Raw genomic sequence first — 15,000 nt, 5'->3', positions numbered from 1 at the left:
TTTTTTTGTTTTTTTTTTCCCGTCAGAGGTTTGTGTATTTGTAACTTGCAGATTTAAATCTGCGGCATGTTGATTCTTTCAGGGTTTTTACTGCAGATTCAACTCATACTAATGAGTGGGGAAAAATCTGTACCAAAAACGCAAGGAAAAACTGCATCAAAAACAATGCAAAAATGCACCAAAAATGTCTTTCCTGCCAAGAGATGCAGAAATGGTGCAGAAATTTCTGCACCAAATACTTGGTAGGAAAACGCAGCGTAAACTAGCCGCATTTTTTCTACATTTTTAACGTTTTTTTGTACATTTATTTATGGTGCAGATGTTACCCCACCCCCATAGACTATGTGCACACCTTAAGTATTTGGTGCAGAAATTTCTGCACCATTTCTGCATCTCTTGGCAGGAAAAACGCTGGCTAAAATTGGTGCATTTTTGCCACTTTTTATGTTTTTTTGCATGCGTTTCTGGTGCAGATTATTCCCCGCTCATTAATATGGGTGAAATCTGCGGCAAAAACGCTGAAAGGGTATGTGCACATGTTGCGGATTCTCTGCGGATCCACAGCGTTTTTTTGAGGTGGAAACGCTGCAGATCCGCAATTGATTTACAGTACAATGTAAATCAATGAGAAAAAAAAATGCTGTGCACACTTTGGGGAAAATCCACTGCGGAAACGCTGCTGTTTAAAAGAAGTAGCATGTCGCTTCTTCTTTGTGAATCTGCAGCGTTTTTGTACCCATTCCATTATAGAAAACCGCAGGGGTAAAAACCGCAGCAAATCCGCAAGAAAACCGCAGCAAAAACGCACAAAATACGCTGCGGAACTGCACAAAAAAAGCTGCGGAACCGCAGGTGCGTTTTCTGCCAGGAGAGGCAGAATCCGCACCAGAAATTCCTAAGCCTTAGGCTACTTTCACACTAGCGTTTTTTTTAATACGTCGCAATGTGTCGTTTAGGGGAAGAAACGCATCCTGCAAAGTTGTTTGCAGGATGCGTTTTTGCCCCATAGAGTAACATTACCAACACATTGCGACGTATTGACACACGTCTCAACCGTCGTGCGACGGTTGCGCCGTGTTGTGGCGGACCGCCAGGAGCAAAAAACGTTACATGTAACGTTTTTTGCTGCTGACGGACAGCTTTTTCCGCCCCCGCCTCCCGCCCCCCGCACCTCACAATGGGGCAGCGGATGCGCCGGAAAAATGCATCCGCTGCCTCCGTTGTGCGGCGCATTCACCGCTAGCGTCGGAATCTCGGCCCGACGCACTGCGACGAGCCGAGCCCGACGCTAGTGTGAAAGTAGCCTAATCTGCAACGTGTGCACATAGCCAAAGAATCAACATTCTGCAGATTGAAATCTGCAAGTGGCAAATAAGCGACGTCTGCGCGAGTCTTAAGGATTCTCATTCATTTTGCTGGCATCAGGAAACCCATCAGGTTTTGTGACAAATTTATGCAATAAAAAAAAAAATTTAAAAATGCGACAAATCTGCACAAGGCCATAACACAACTATAAAAATAAAAAAAAATAAAAAAATTTTTAAAAAAATTCAAATCAAAAAGTTTTCAAAAATGAAAGAAAGTGTCACTTTTACTTTTGAGGAACGGAAATGAAGAAACTTACACAGGCATGGAAAAAATAGCAAAAATGTTTTTAAAATTAAAAAATTTAATTTTTTTTTATAAATTCTTATTTTTTTTTTTTTAAAGAATGCAATAGAGACTGGTACCATTGGGACAACTGGTGAGCCACATGTTAAGTGGGTTGTAGCATGGCACCAGGAGTCCAGTGAGTGATAGGTCAGAAGCTGCACTTTCTCACCAGATGTGTAGCAGTAGAGACAAGCTGGAGCCGTCTCTTTCCGTTAGCCAGGGCCATGCTGCATGTCTTACAACAACACAAATGTATGTCTTTTCCTTTCCACACATGTTAAACTCATTTCCTAGTGAATTATTGAGAAAACACAATACTGTCTTCTGCTGCCATTTCCAAACTATGCATTTCGATTTATTCACCCGTAACCCCACATTAAGGGATAACTTACTGAGAAAAGTTTTCCTTATGGTAAAAGTATCACTTCAAACTTTTTTTTTTTGGCATTTTTTTTAAGGAGGGGGGGGGAGAAGGAATTTGCAAACTAATCCAAGTTACAACTGAACAAACGTTCACAGTTAAGTCTTTTTTGGCTTCGATATATAATTTCAAACTTAGTCTACGCTAACCATAACAATCACCCAAACCACAAAATAACCCTTATCCATACAAACAAATAGCGGCAAAAATCCTTTTTTTTTCTTTTTTATTATTCTTTTAATTTCTTTTTTTTTTACTCTTCCATAAACTGATTCAATTAATCCAGTATTTTCACCGATCCGCACGCTTTATGTGAAAACCCCCAAGTAACGCCATGTCAGTTTCATAGTCTGTATAGTTTTGACCGCAAACATTTTTCGAAAGATTCCCCATTAAGATAAACTAACAAGAGGAGCTTGTGTTCTGGCAACCTCCTCGACTTGAATGGTTTTCATTTTCTTGGAGTGCAAGTTTTGCAAGCTCTGCCAAGTACAGGTTAAGCTCCCAAATTTTTTTCCCACTTCCTGTAGCCTTCCTTGTCAATCACTTCCTGGCCCGCTCCGAGTGTCAATTTCTATCACTGGTGATTTAATCTGCCATTGCTTCCATCAGATATTCCACTGCCACAACAATCAAGGAGTCTTAAGTGTATCATTAGCCCCCCTACAAGGAAGCCGAGAAATGCAGCGTGGGCTATCTAATCCTCACCACATGTATGGAACCGCTGGTTTCTCTCTGTTTTCATTTTACTAGTCAATGAGAAAATGTAAACTATAGGGAATTAAAACTAAATGTATATACATACGTTCTAATGCATGATTCTCAAAAAACATATGTCTGACATACACATGTATACATTATATATCCCGTAGGAACCATCCTGATGTGCACAACACAATCCTTTAAATTAAAAAACTATTAGAATTTTTTTAATTTTTTAATTTCAGAAATTGCAAAATGTAAATTTTTACTTATTTTATTTTGAAAGATGCAATAACGAGGATGCCAAGGCGCACTTAATTTGGAGCCTCCAAAAAGTTTGGATGCGTTCTACATACAGATGTTTTAGCATAGGTAGACTTGTCATTGTCTTTCGTGGCGGTATCGTTGGGTATATGTGTGTTACGGCAGGGATACGACATAGTAGATGACTTGACGCTGGAACATTACGGCCAGTGCCGTACAAAATGCCATTCTGGATTTGCTGGCAGATTCATCACGCTGTATTTTGGTTAAATCACCCAAAGTGCAATGAGCAGTCAATGACTTCTATGTGAGTGTAACATCATTTCTGAGACTTTAACCCGTAACCGAGGCCTAGTGGCGCTGGCTCGATGACAACGCTTGTCAAATTACATTCTCAGAAAAGGGGAACCGTGAAACAACTCAACCAGCGCTCTTTAACTAGCTCTTCAGATGTCCGATAGGAAAGTGACGAATCCTGTCTGTGGCAGTGCGACAAAGCTGAACGCGGCGCCAAAGAGCGTCAGCTGAATCCACCGCACTGCATAGACATGGAGGAAGTCGTGTGCTGCTTTCCCATCTGAACAGTATAGTTATTTGCTAAATTGCAGGAGTTTAGCTCCATATTTGAAAAACTTTATGGCCCTGAACATATAGGAGGGAGATTCAGCGCTGCTACATCCATATTACAGCTACTACCCATGACTTAGATGAGACAGGCACCAGCCATTGCATTGCTAACACATCGCCTGCTGCATTCGATGCTTTTTTTCTACTCTTACTTTTGTTTGCGCCGCTAGATTGTCAAGTCTCAAGTCTTAAACAAGAATGTGGTGTTACTGCTACATTTAGAGTTGTGATTAGTGTTGAGCGAATGTGTTCGGATAAGGCATTATCCAAGCATGCTCGTGTGCTAATAGAGTGTCTTCGGCGTGAGGGAATACTATGTTCGAGTCCCTGCGGTTGCATGTCGCGCGGCTGTTCGACAGGCACAACACATGCAGAGTTTGACTGCTTGTTAGGCAATCCCTGCCTGTCGAACAGTCGCGAGACATGCAGCCACAGGGACTTGAACATGTTATTCGAGCATGCTCGGATAACACATTGTCCGAGCACGTTCGCTCAATGCTAGTTGTGATAAATGAACTGAACTTTTTTGTATTTTTATGTTTGTATGACACTGGACAGTGTCATGGAAGAAAACAGATAAAGGAAGATCAGAAAAAGGAGTAAGAAAGAGAAGAGCAAAAGGAGATATAGAATGAAGTAAAAGAAGAAAGTGTATACAATGATGAAGAAAGAAATGAGAAGAGAGAGTAATAAGAGGAAGAAGAAGTAGAATAAAATATGAGGTAGAAAAAATATGAAAGAATGGGGGGAAAAGGAAGTAGTAGAAGAAAAAACATATCTAATTAATGAATGAAGAAGATGGGAAGGATGAGATAAAGGAGGAACAGGAAGAGGAAAACACAAAATGAAGAAAAGAAACAGAGAAGACAGAAAAAATGGAAGAAGGGATGAAAAAAGGTAAAAAAGAACGAGAAATTAGATGGAGGCACAGAAAAACGAGAAAAAAAGAAGACGGTGTAGAACAGAAGGAAAAAAGATTGACAGTGAAGAAAAGGAAAATGAGGTAAAGGAAGAAGAGAACGTGCAGTGAAAAAGAGGAAAAGATGATAACAAGTAAGAAAGAAATGAAGAAAAAGAGGAAGTAAAGGAAAAAGAAATGAAGGGGACAAAGTAAAATGAGGTGGAAGGAAAAGAATAGGAAGTCAAAGTGGAAGAAGAAGAAGGGAGAAGAAGATGAGGAAGAAGGGGAGGAAGTATTAAAGAAAGAAGAAAGTTTCAACAATGAAGAAGAGGAAAAGGAGATGACAGAGAACAATCAACTAAAAAGAGAAGAAGATGTAACAAAGGAAGTGTGAAAAAGGAGAAAAGATGTGAGAAGGGAAGAAAGGATGGAGGAAGAAGAAAAGAGAGGAGAAAACTGGTAGTAATATTTAACTGGACATGGCCTCCAATACTCCTTGCCATAAAACGTGTTAGTTCCACGAATGACCCCACAAATTCATAGATCATTCTAGATTCTTTGTAATCATTATTTAGCAGTAAAAGAGGAACAATTACAGTTTTACCGAGTTCTATCTCTCAGAAGTCCTAGATAGCCCCTAATGTGTCGCCGGGCTGTTCTTGCTGGCCAGTAGTAAGCAAACAATGAAACATCCACTTCTCGTTAAGTAAATAATTTGACAGACTGCTTAGAAAGTAATGAGAACACGCTACATAAAATCAGAACTTGCTGTGTCGCACGGCACTGCTAGATCAAAGATTACCGCACTAATGAACACAGCTGATAGTTCACTTACTAAAGGCAGCCTTCCATTTCTTAAACAGTCTTTTATTTAAGCGAGAGACTTCCAAGCTCTGCGCTAATACAGCCTTGTAAACACCAAATCACTAAACCCAATGAACATCCTGATGTTATGTCACAGAGAGACAATAATACACTTCACAGCCTACGACACATAGATTCGCTTTATAACCCAAAACTCCAGCTATTCCCTATCTGATTTCTCCTTCCTGTTGGGCCAAAAACATTAACTCAGTCAGATTTTTTTTTTTCCATGGCCTCATCCAGTTCATCAAAGAGAACCACATAGGCCTGCAGTATCTTGCCTTTTCACCTGATAAGGCCTCCACAGAAGCACAGAATGGTTAATATCAGGGTAACTCTCGGCTATAGTTTTTGACAAGGCTCTCCGAGAACCCACCCACCCACTTCCGCACAAACACATACTGCTTTCATATGTTTTAAAGCAATGCGTGGATGCCAGAGGTCTGTACACTTCAAGGGAATGGGTGGTTTTATCAAATGATGCCGGGAGGAAAAGACAAAAAGAAATAGAAAAATTAGAAGAAATGACTAAGTCGTTGACCCTGGTTCTTCATCGTTGGCTGATCCTAATCTGGAGATGTAAAACGTTTCATTTCAGAATCACGCCTTGTCACCCCTACTTGATCTGGCACTAATAATACAGCAGAGAGTGTTTCCTATCATATCTGCTATTACCGGAGAGGCTAGAAGTGGATACTTGTGCAGTGTTTTAAAATTAGAGCAACTTTTGCAAGCAAGCAGATTCACACTTGCCTATTAGATTTGGCTACACTGGGCCCTTAAAAATGCAAATTATACATTGCGCTCATTGGATAAATCTTCAAGATATAGAGAAAGTATCAAGCATAATGATAGAATGCCTAAATTAACAATTATACTTGAAAAGGAAGAGAAAATGAAGACACAGACCAAGAAACACACCGGCAAAAGAGATGATACTACCCAATGAATGTTCTCATATTCTCTAACCGTTAAAAGGATGGCTGAGTAATGCTGACATGACTTAGATCATGTCAAAATTATCCAGAATCTGACCTTATTCCAAGTCTACATTTATAAGATTGGAGGTGTTAATGCTTCACTCACTAATTCTTTGTCAAGCGGCCACATGGCCATTAATCAAAATTTTCCCATATCCTTGAAACCAATGCCAAATTTACGGGAGAGAAAGAAGAACAAAGACGGAGAAGCTGTTTACTTAGAAAATAACAATTTATTACTGGGGTCTTTGGACTATGCAATATTTTAAGAAGAAGAAATGAGAAGAAGAAGTAGAAGAAAAGAAGTAGAAGAAGAAGGAGAAGAAAAAGGAGGAGATGATGAAGGATAGGAAAAAGGAGAAAAATAAGGATGAGAAGAACAAGAAAAAGAAGACGAAGAAAAAGAAGGAGAAGAACAAGTACAAGAAAAAGAAGTTGAAGAAACAGAAGGAGAAGAACAAGAACAAGAAAAAGAAGGTGAAGAAACAGAAGGAGAAGAACATGGAAAAGAGGACAAAGAAAAAGAAGGAGAAGAACAAGTACAAGAAAAAGAAGACAAAGAAAAAGAAGGAGAAGAACAAAAACAAGAAAAAGAAGACAAAGAAAAAGGAGAAGAACAAAAACAAGAAAAAGAAGGCAAAGTATAAGAAAAGAAGAAAATGAAGGGGAAGAGGAAGAAAAAGAAGAAGAACAGAAGAAGAAGCAGAAGAAGATAGTGCAATATTATCTAGGCATTAAACCCACTGGGTTTTGGTGTTAAAATGGTTAAAAAAGAATTGAAAGAGGAAAATAAAATAAAGCAGTTTTAACCGTCCGTCCTGGGGGCGTTAGGCAAATGCTACGACACTTTGTCATTTGGGAAGTTAAACAAAACGATGATTTCGCGCAGGTTATCCAAATTCTACTGAAAAGAAATCCTTGCATCTCTAAGTGATGTGTAATTAAAATTATTAAAAAAAATCCTTCTTGACAGGCCAAGGCTTAGCCAAAATGTAAATGACATTAAAGAAGACAATGAATTTAATTTTATTTAATGTCCCTTTTTGCAGATCCTCATTTACATAGCATTTTTAACAAAAGCATTGACCTTATAAATGCTGGCATTTGTACAGCTTCCGCAGCGCTGGATTTAATCATGCTTTCACAAAGCCAAGAGGGAGAGAACTCTAAGTTCTCTCTGGTTGGGTAAAAAGGGGTAAGAATTAAAAAAAAAAATTAAGAAAAAAAATGAAAAACACTGAAATTGGTCAAATGTTTACCCTCCTTGCTTCTGGAAACAACCTGACATGAGCAGTGTAGAAAAAAAAAAAGAAAAAGAAAAAGAGGTCTAGGGAATAACCCATTGCTGTTTGTAAGGCTCTGTAATAATCATACATAATCGTTTGGAAATATAGCTAATAAAAAATATAATGAGTGCTCAGCAAAATCGGCATTAGGCCCAAATTACATGATATTAATACTAGAACAGGTGCAGAAAGGCGCTTTAAATGAGGTAAATGAATAAAATGTCCCAGAGCACAACTGTGTGCACTGACAAAAAGTCAATCACATGAATAATTCAGCGAGGAGGGCTGCCAGCAAAGGTCAGCTTTCTATGACCTTTGAGACAGGAAGTGAAAGGAAACACTGTTTGCTACAAAAACTCCAATCAGTCTTCAGCTACTGTTTTACAATTACAAAAAAAAATATGTTACTAGATTAAAAAAAAAATCTACTCTCTGCCATTCAAAAAAATGACCAAGAGATATTTTTGTTAAAATGTATTGTATATTTTATTATTGCGTGCCATTATTTTTTATAGCATTTATTTTATTATTTATTTATTTTTACAATGAATGCGGTCCATTATTTTTTATATCTATATATATTTTTTTTAATTTTATTATTGTTTTGATATTTATTTATTTTTATCATTATTAATGCGTTTCCATTAATTTTTTTTTTAATTTGCAATATATATATATATATATATATTTTTTTTTTTTTTTTACTATTTTACATAATATAGCTAAAGAAACCCCACCGGTGTGAAATCGAAGCAGCGACTGTTATAGATGGAAAAAGTTTTATTTATTATTTTTTATTATTTATTTTTATTATGAACGCGGACGGTTATATTTTTTATATGTTTTTATTTTATTATTGTTTTGATATTTATTTATTTTTTTTATTATTAATGCATTTCCATTATTATATATCTATCTATATATTTATTTATTTTTTTTGCTTTTATATATGGAAAAAAATATTATTTTTTATTATTTATTCATATTATGAACGCGGACGGTTATTTATTCATATTTTTTTATTTTATTATTGCTTTGATATTTATTTATTTTTATTATTAATGCATTTCCATTATTATATATATATATATATATATATATATATATATATATATATATAAAATATATAAAAATATATATTTACATATATATATATATATATATATATATATATATAATTTTTTTTTTTTAACTATTTTACATAATAGAGTTAAAGGACCCCACCGGTCTGAAATTGAAGCAGCAACTGTTATATATGGAGAAAGTTTTTTTATTTTTGTTTTACTTTTCCTTCTTGCCTTCCCACACCCCCCCCCCCACCCCCCCCCCACCCCCCCCCAAAAAAATAAAAGGAAAAAAAAAAACTCAAGCTTTTTCCAACTCTGTATGAAAGAAAATGGGATAAACAGATGTCTGGCTTCCATACAGGAAAGTAGGACACACTTGGAATGATAAGTCTCCTAAACTCTATAGAATAATGCCAAATTTATTTGGAGGAGGGGGGCATTGCTACCCGCAGAGATGCCAACCAGCAGTATGTCTGTGATGGCACCATCTGGAAATGCATTGCAGAGCATGCTATTAGTGATACAGAGTAAGCAGAGTCCCAGTACCCAGCCTCTGGCCTGCCAGGGCTTCTCCAGTTTGCTGCTTCATGTTTTCATAGTAATGTAATCCCTGCCTCCCTCTTTCTTCCTCCACAATCAGTCTTTTCACTTCCCAACATACAGAAATGAGCTCCTTGTGTACAGAGAAGTCAAACAAGCAAAAAGCAGAAAAAAAAAAAACTCCAAGTGGAAGTACAGTAGAATGGATCTCACCAGGAATTTCCATAGGTTGCAATAAAACATGGTATGTGATGGCTGCAAAGAATTATACCGTCCTATAGTGTGGCTTGGGTTTAGAAGTCACAGCAGCATCCTGTAATCATTTACAGCTATAGGAATGTACCGGTGAAATAGGAGAGATTTATCTGTCCATAGCTGTGATATGTAGACAATGGGTGTTCCTAATGAGGAACATCTGCTTTTGTGTTTTCCAAGAAAACATTATTCCACTATGAATATGATACCCTCATCCCTTTCTGAAATACCACAAAGAAAATAAAAGTCTTTTTCTTTTACTTTTCCATTGTACCATTTTTTTATTTAGTATTTTCCTACTTTATTTAATTCATTTTTATTATTGCTATTATTTGTATTATTTTTTTTAATTCATTTTTTTATTATCATTTTTATCTATTTTTTCTTTAGGATTTATTTAGCGCTTCTTATTTTTATTTTTATTTTATTATTATTTTTATTCTTTTACACATATATGTATTTTTATTTTATATAATTTATTTACCATTTCTTACTTTTATTTTTTTAATAATTTTTTTATTGTTTGTGCCTATTTTTTCGAGGAATTATTTCGCTTTTTTTATTTTTTATTATTATTCTTATTTTTTTTTAGAATTTTTTTTACTTTTATTTGATAAGATTTATTCAGCGTTTCTTACTTTTATTTTTTTAATATTATTTTTCTCCTTTTTTTATTATTATTTTTACTTCTATTTTATAGGATTTATTTGGCGTTTCTCATTCTTATCTTTGGTTCTATTTTTTTATTCTTTTTTTATTATTTTAACATAATTTTTTTTACTTATTTTTTTTTAGTATTTATTTAGCGTTTCTTATTTTTATTTTTTCTTATTATTTTTATTTGTTTTCTATTATTATTCCTATTGACCTTTTAGACGATTGGTTTACCGTTTCCGGTTTATTTATTTTTTTTATTATTATTTTTATTTATTTTCTATTATTATTTCTATTGACCTTTTAGACGATTTGTTTACCGTTTCCGGTTTATTTATTTATTTTTTTATTATTATTTTTATTTTATTATTATTTTTATTTCATTTCTTTTTTAAATATTATGTATTTACCATTCCTTATTCATTTGTTTCTTTTTTTTTATTGAAATATTAAAATATTTTTGAAAAATATATTTAACAAAAACATTGCTTTATGAAAATCATTTCATGCTTGAGCTAAAAAAAAAAAAGAAGGGAAAAATGACAACTTAATTCATTTGTTGCCAAATGTGTCACACTTGGGTCGGTAATGTCGGATGACATTTATTTTCGACAGATAACTTTTATATAAAATGGAGAATTATGAAGCACTGCTTAATTTTTCTTTATTATAATTATTATTATTATTATTATTTTATTATTCTCATTACTGTCAAAACTTATTTTACAGATTGGAAGCAATTTGTCACACTTGGGTCAGTAATGTCGGATGACATTTATTTTCGACAGATAACTTTTATATAAAATGGAGCATTATGAAGCACTGCTTAAATTTTTTTATTATAATTTTTATTATTATTATTATTATTATTATTATTATTATTTTATTCTCATTACTGTCAAGACTTATTTTACAGATTGGAAGTAGTAAGTAAGGAATGTAGCTAAGCTGAATAATGTCCAGAAGGCTGGGGGAAAAGCTAATGAGATATAATTGTGCATATTTCACTTTAACGCCAAGTAGCCATGTGGTAACACTACTTGTGGAGAACTGTAAATTGACCAAAATAACTATAATGTTAGAACCAGCAAGAGTATTAAACATAGCAATTTGGAAAGAGCGTTGGCCAATCGAGCAAGGCAGACATTAAATATCCACTATTAGGAAATGAAGCTTTTGCCAACACCTCGTTTAATAGCCATGATTTCCGCCTTAATGTATCGTTTGCCATTTTTTTTAATGGAATTATTTCTTCTGCAACCCTAGTATATTATATATACCAAAGTGTCACAGAACTACTATATTCACCAAGCGTCATCATAAAGAAAGGCACTTTAAGAAAAAAAAGTGATTTGGTCCGCCATCGGGAACACAAAAAAAAAAAGGAGTATCTACTACATTCCGACCAAAATTACGAAAAATGATTGAAATTCCCATAAAATTGTCATATCTTCAAATTTAGAAGCACGGCGGAGTTTTCCATCAATAATTAAGATCTCCAAAGCATTTAGGCGAGGCGTAAATGGAGTTTCAATCTTCTTTATTCAAATAAACATGGTGAAGCCATTAACTAAATGTTTCTTAGAATTTTTTTATTTTTTTTATTTTTTTTTGCGCTTCATCCCTTTTCTGATGCGTCCAGAATACCAAATTATAAGGCACTTGTCTAAGGTACAAATACGGTTTCAATTTGCACTTGAAATACTTCAATATAACAATAATCAGTCGTATAATTCATCTAGCACTAGATGGCTGATGTATCCCTCCCGATACATTAATGAACGGATTAGAAAATCAGACTTTTCTAAGTCAAAGAACACTCCATGCAAAGTGGATCAGGTGACAAAAAAAAAATCGTATGCACAGATGGAGTCGCACCGTCCAAAGACTTCATTATTCGTTTTTTTTTTTTTTAAAAACAGTTACTTTCATTAACGCTAAATGTATATAAAGAAGTGACAAACGCTGGATTTTCTGCCAAACCCAAACCCAAATAAATAATAAAAAAATTGTATTTTTTTTTTCATCTGTGACATTTGGATTCTAGACATATAAGATTTTCTGCCAAACCCCTTCCTAACCAGATCCATTCCTTTAAATTACCCCAATAGATTTTTTTTTTTAAATTACAAAATTAACTCTAAAAAAATATAAATAAATATACTGAAGGTTTTTTTTTCATCTGTGACATTTAGATCTTACACTTGCTGGATTTTCTGCCAAACCCAGTGTGAAAAAAAAATGCATTCCTTTACTTTAAATAGCCCAAATATATTTTTTTTAAAAATTACAAAAATAATAATTAAAAAATCTGAATAAATATATTGGGTTTTTTTTTCATCTGTGACATTTGGATCCCACACTTTATAGGATTTTCTGCCAAACCCAGTGTTAAAGGGATTCATTCCTTTACATTAAATAATGCAAATAAATTAAAAAAAATAAAAATAAAAAAATATATAAATATATAGATAAATGTATTGGGTTTTTTCATCTGTGACATTTGGATCCCACACTTTATACGATTTTCTACCAAACCCAGTGTTCAAGGGATTCATTCCTTTACATTAAATAATGCAAATAAATTTTAAAAAAAATTAAAAAATATATATAAATATATAGATAAATATATTGGGGTTTGTTTTTTTTTCACCTGTGACATTTGGATCCTAGAAAGTGTTGAACTTGAGCGAAGGGAACAACTGGCCAAACCTATTTGATTACTAATAAGAGAGATGTCCCTCCTGTCAGATACCTAACATTCCCCACTAAGCAAACAGATATTCCGCCTAGTTAAACATTAGCATTACTCTCTACTAGCGGTTGCATATTTCTGTAGGCTTAACTGTAGGACTTTTCCGGATTTAATTTTTCACTCTCTGGACAAGATCAAAAGATAAATTTGTAATGAAAGCTGCTGAAACGCAACCTTCACCCCCCCCCCCCCCCCAACCTCTCGTGCACTAGGACCACCATCACCAGTCAAAACATTGGAAACCTCCCTCTTTTCTCATTCAAAAGGCCCGATGGCCTGGCATTGGGCACCATCTACGTACGGACTGCCTATCATACATATGCCATATGATTGGTTGAACATTGAGGGGAGGGGGTCATTTGTTAATATCACAAGCATCAATATGGTCTCAGAAAGTGTTTCGTAATTTTCGAAAAAATCAATGTCTTAAACCTAAAGATGACATACAGCCGAGGTGTTTGCCTAAATGCATTTCGGGAAATGCAACCAGCCTGGGCAATCAGTTTCAATTAGGGTAACTTTGGTTTGTTAGTTACCTATTTGCTTTACAACGTAAATGACAGCTACAATTCGGGGGGAAATTAGAATGTATTTCATACTTAATTGATGGCAGATTAAATTAATTTTAACATTGGACAACAAACGCAATACTCCGCCACCAAGGTCTCTACCGGAGGGGGCAATGCCACCGCCGGTAAAAAAAAAAAGAAGAAGAAGGGAAGAATCAACCACTTGTTAACGAATTAACACAATGCATTCTCTGACATCTCTTTAAACTTAAAGCCAAAAATAAAAAAAACCCTCGCTAGGCAGAAGAGCTCGCCACCGTGAGAGAAGAAGCAGATGAAACTGCTTCCCCTGACGACTCACAAGTCATTACTGATTCCCTACAGAGGGATGCGCCAGGTTTCCAAGTCAACCCACCTGGACACGGTAACAGACGAGGACAATGAGCAACAGCAAAAGCTCGCGGCTACACTACGAGAAGAACACGGATCCGCGGGGTACGGCGTGTAAACAGGATACAAGAGGCAGATCTTACCTGTCAATGATAACGGGGTCCGAGGGGGTTTCGTTCCGGTTGCCACAGCTTTTCTTGTCGCAGCATCGACTGGTAAAAATAAAAAAAAGGGAACATTAAATATTTAATTAGTAAGAAATTGCAAAAAAAAAAAGTCAAAAAACCAAAATCCCACTTGTTTCCTAGGCCCGAACATTTCGACTTTACGGACCAAATTTGGATGCCAGTTATCGGCATCCCAAGTGGTCCAACCCCTCCCCCCCCACACACACACACCACCACCATGATATGAAAACTAAATATCAATTTACGACACGTAAATATGGCGATGGTGGAGGAAAAAGGCGGGAGGTTTGGGAATAACTTTTCGGAGCCTCCGCTTTTGTTTACCTCTAAATTGTCAAGCTGTTATTTTTTGGCAAAAGATGCAAGATGCAACCTCCAACCAATAGACATTTATTAATTATAACCACCAAAATACAAAAAAAAAAAAGCGTGAACGTATCTATGGGAAAGTTCCATCTAAGCCTACCTTAACTCCATTATTGAAACTTTAATTAAAGCAGAAATGAAACAAAAATGTTATGCTTCTTGCATTTAAAAAAAAAAAAAAGCATACTTGTATAATGGTTACATGTCTAAATTAGCTAAATTAACACCATATGGTAGGCAAAGTATATAAAGCCTTTTAAAGCTGACAGCTAAAGTGATTAAAGAAAAGTCTACAGTCTTCCACTTACAGCTTAAATCACATCTGTGCACTTTCTATGTTAATTGCAGTACATGCAGAAGTGGATAATAAAGAAATTCCACTTTATTGGTTGTAATTTATATTTATTACCTGATATGAGGAAAAGTCAGCTTTTGTATATTAGAGCTGCAACAATATGTCTGCTCAGAAATGGCATTTAGGCAATAAGCATAATAGCAAGGAATAGTATGCCCCTCAGAGTATGACGAGCGCTACTGTAGCCGGAGGTGCACAGCGCTGCTCCTTCCCTATCCCCCCA

General features: G+C 35.2%; 1 protein-coding gene across 37 annotated transcripts in view; it reads right to left on the bottom strand.

The window, feature by feature from the left end:
• The window catches only part of EBF3 (EBF transcription factor 3), a 202,748-nt gene that overhangs the window by 177,351 nt on the left and 10,397 nt on the right, over positions 1–15,000 (bottom strand). For all 37 annotated transcript variants that reach the window (XR_011318539.1, XR_011318541.1, XR_011318540.1 and 34 more), the window contains exon 6: positions 14,012–14,080. Coding sequence is in view for 33 of the 37 variants with exons in the window: in XM_069753926.1 (XP_069610027.1) it covers positions 14,012–14,080 (69 nt within the window). In the remaining 4 variants the exon portion in view is untranslated. The remainder of the gene's footprint in view (positions 1–14,011; positions 14,081–15,000) is intronic.

Source organism: Ranitomeya imitator, chromosome 2 (genome assembly GCF_032444005.1).
Source record: "Ranitomeya imitator isolate aRanImi1 chromosome 2, aRanImi1.pri, whole genome shotgun sequence".
NCBI lineage: Eukaryota > Metazoa > Chordata > Amphibia > Anura > Dendrobatidae > Ranitomeya > Ranitomeya imitator.
This window is presented reverse-complemented; position numbering and strand designations above follow the sequence as displayed.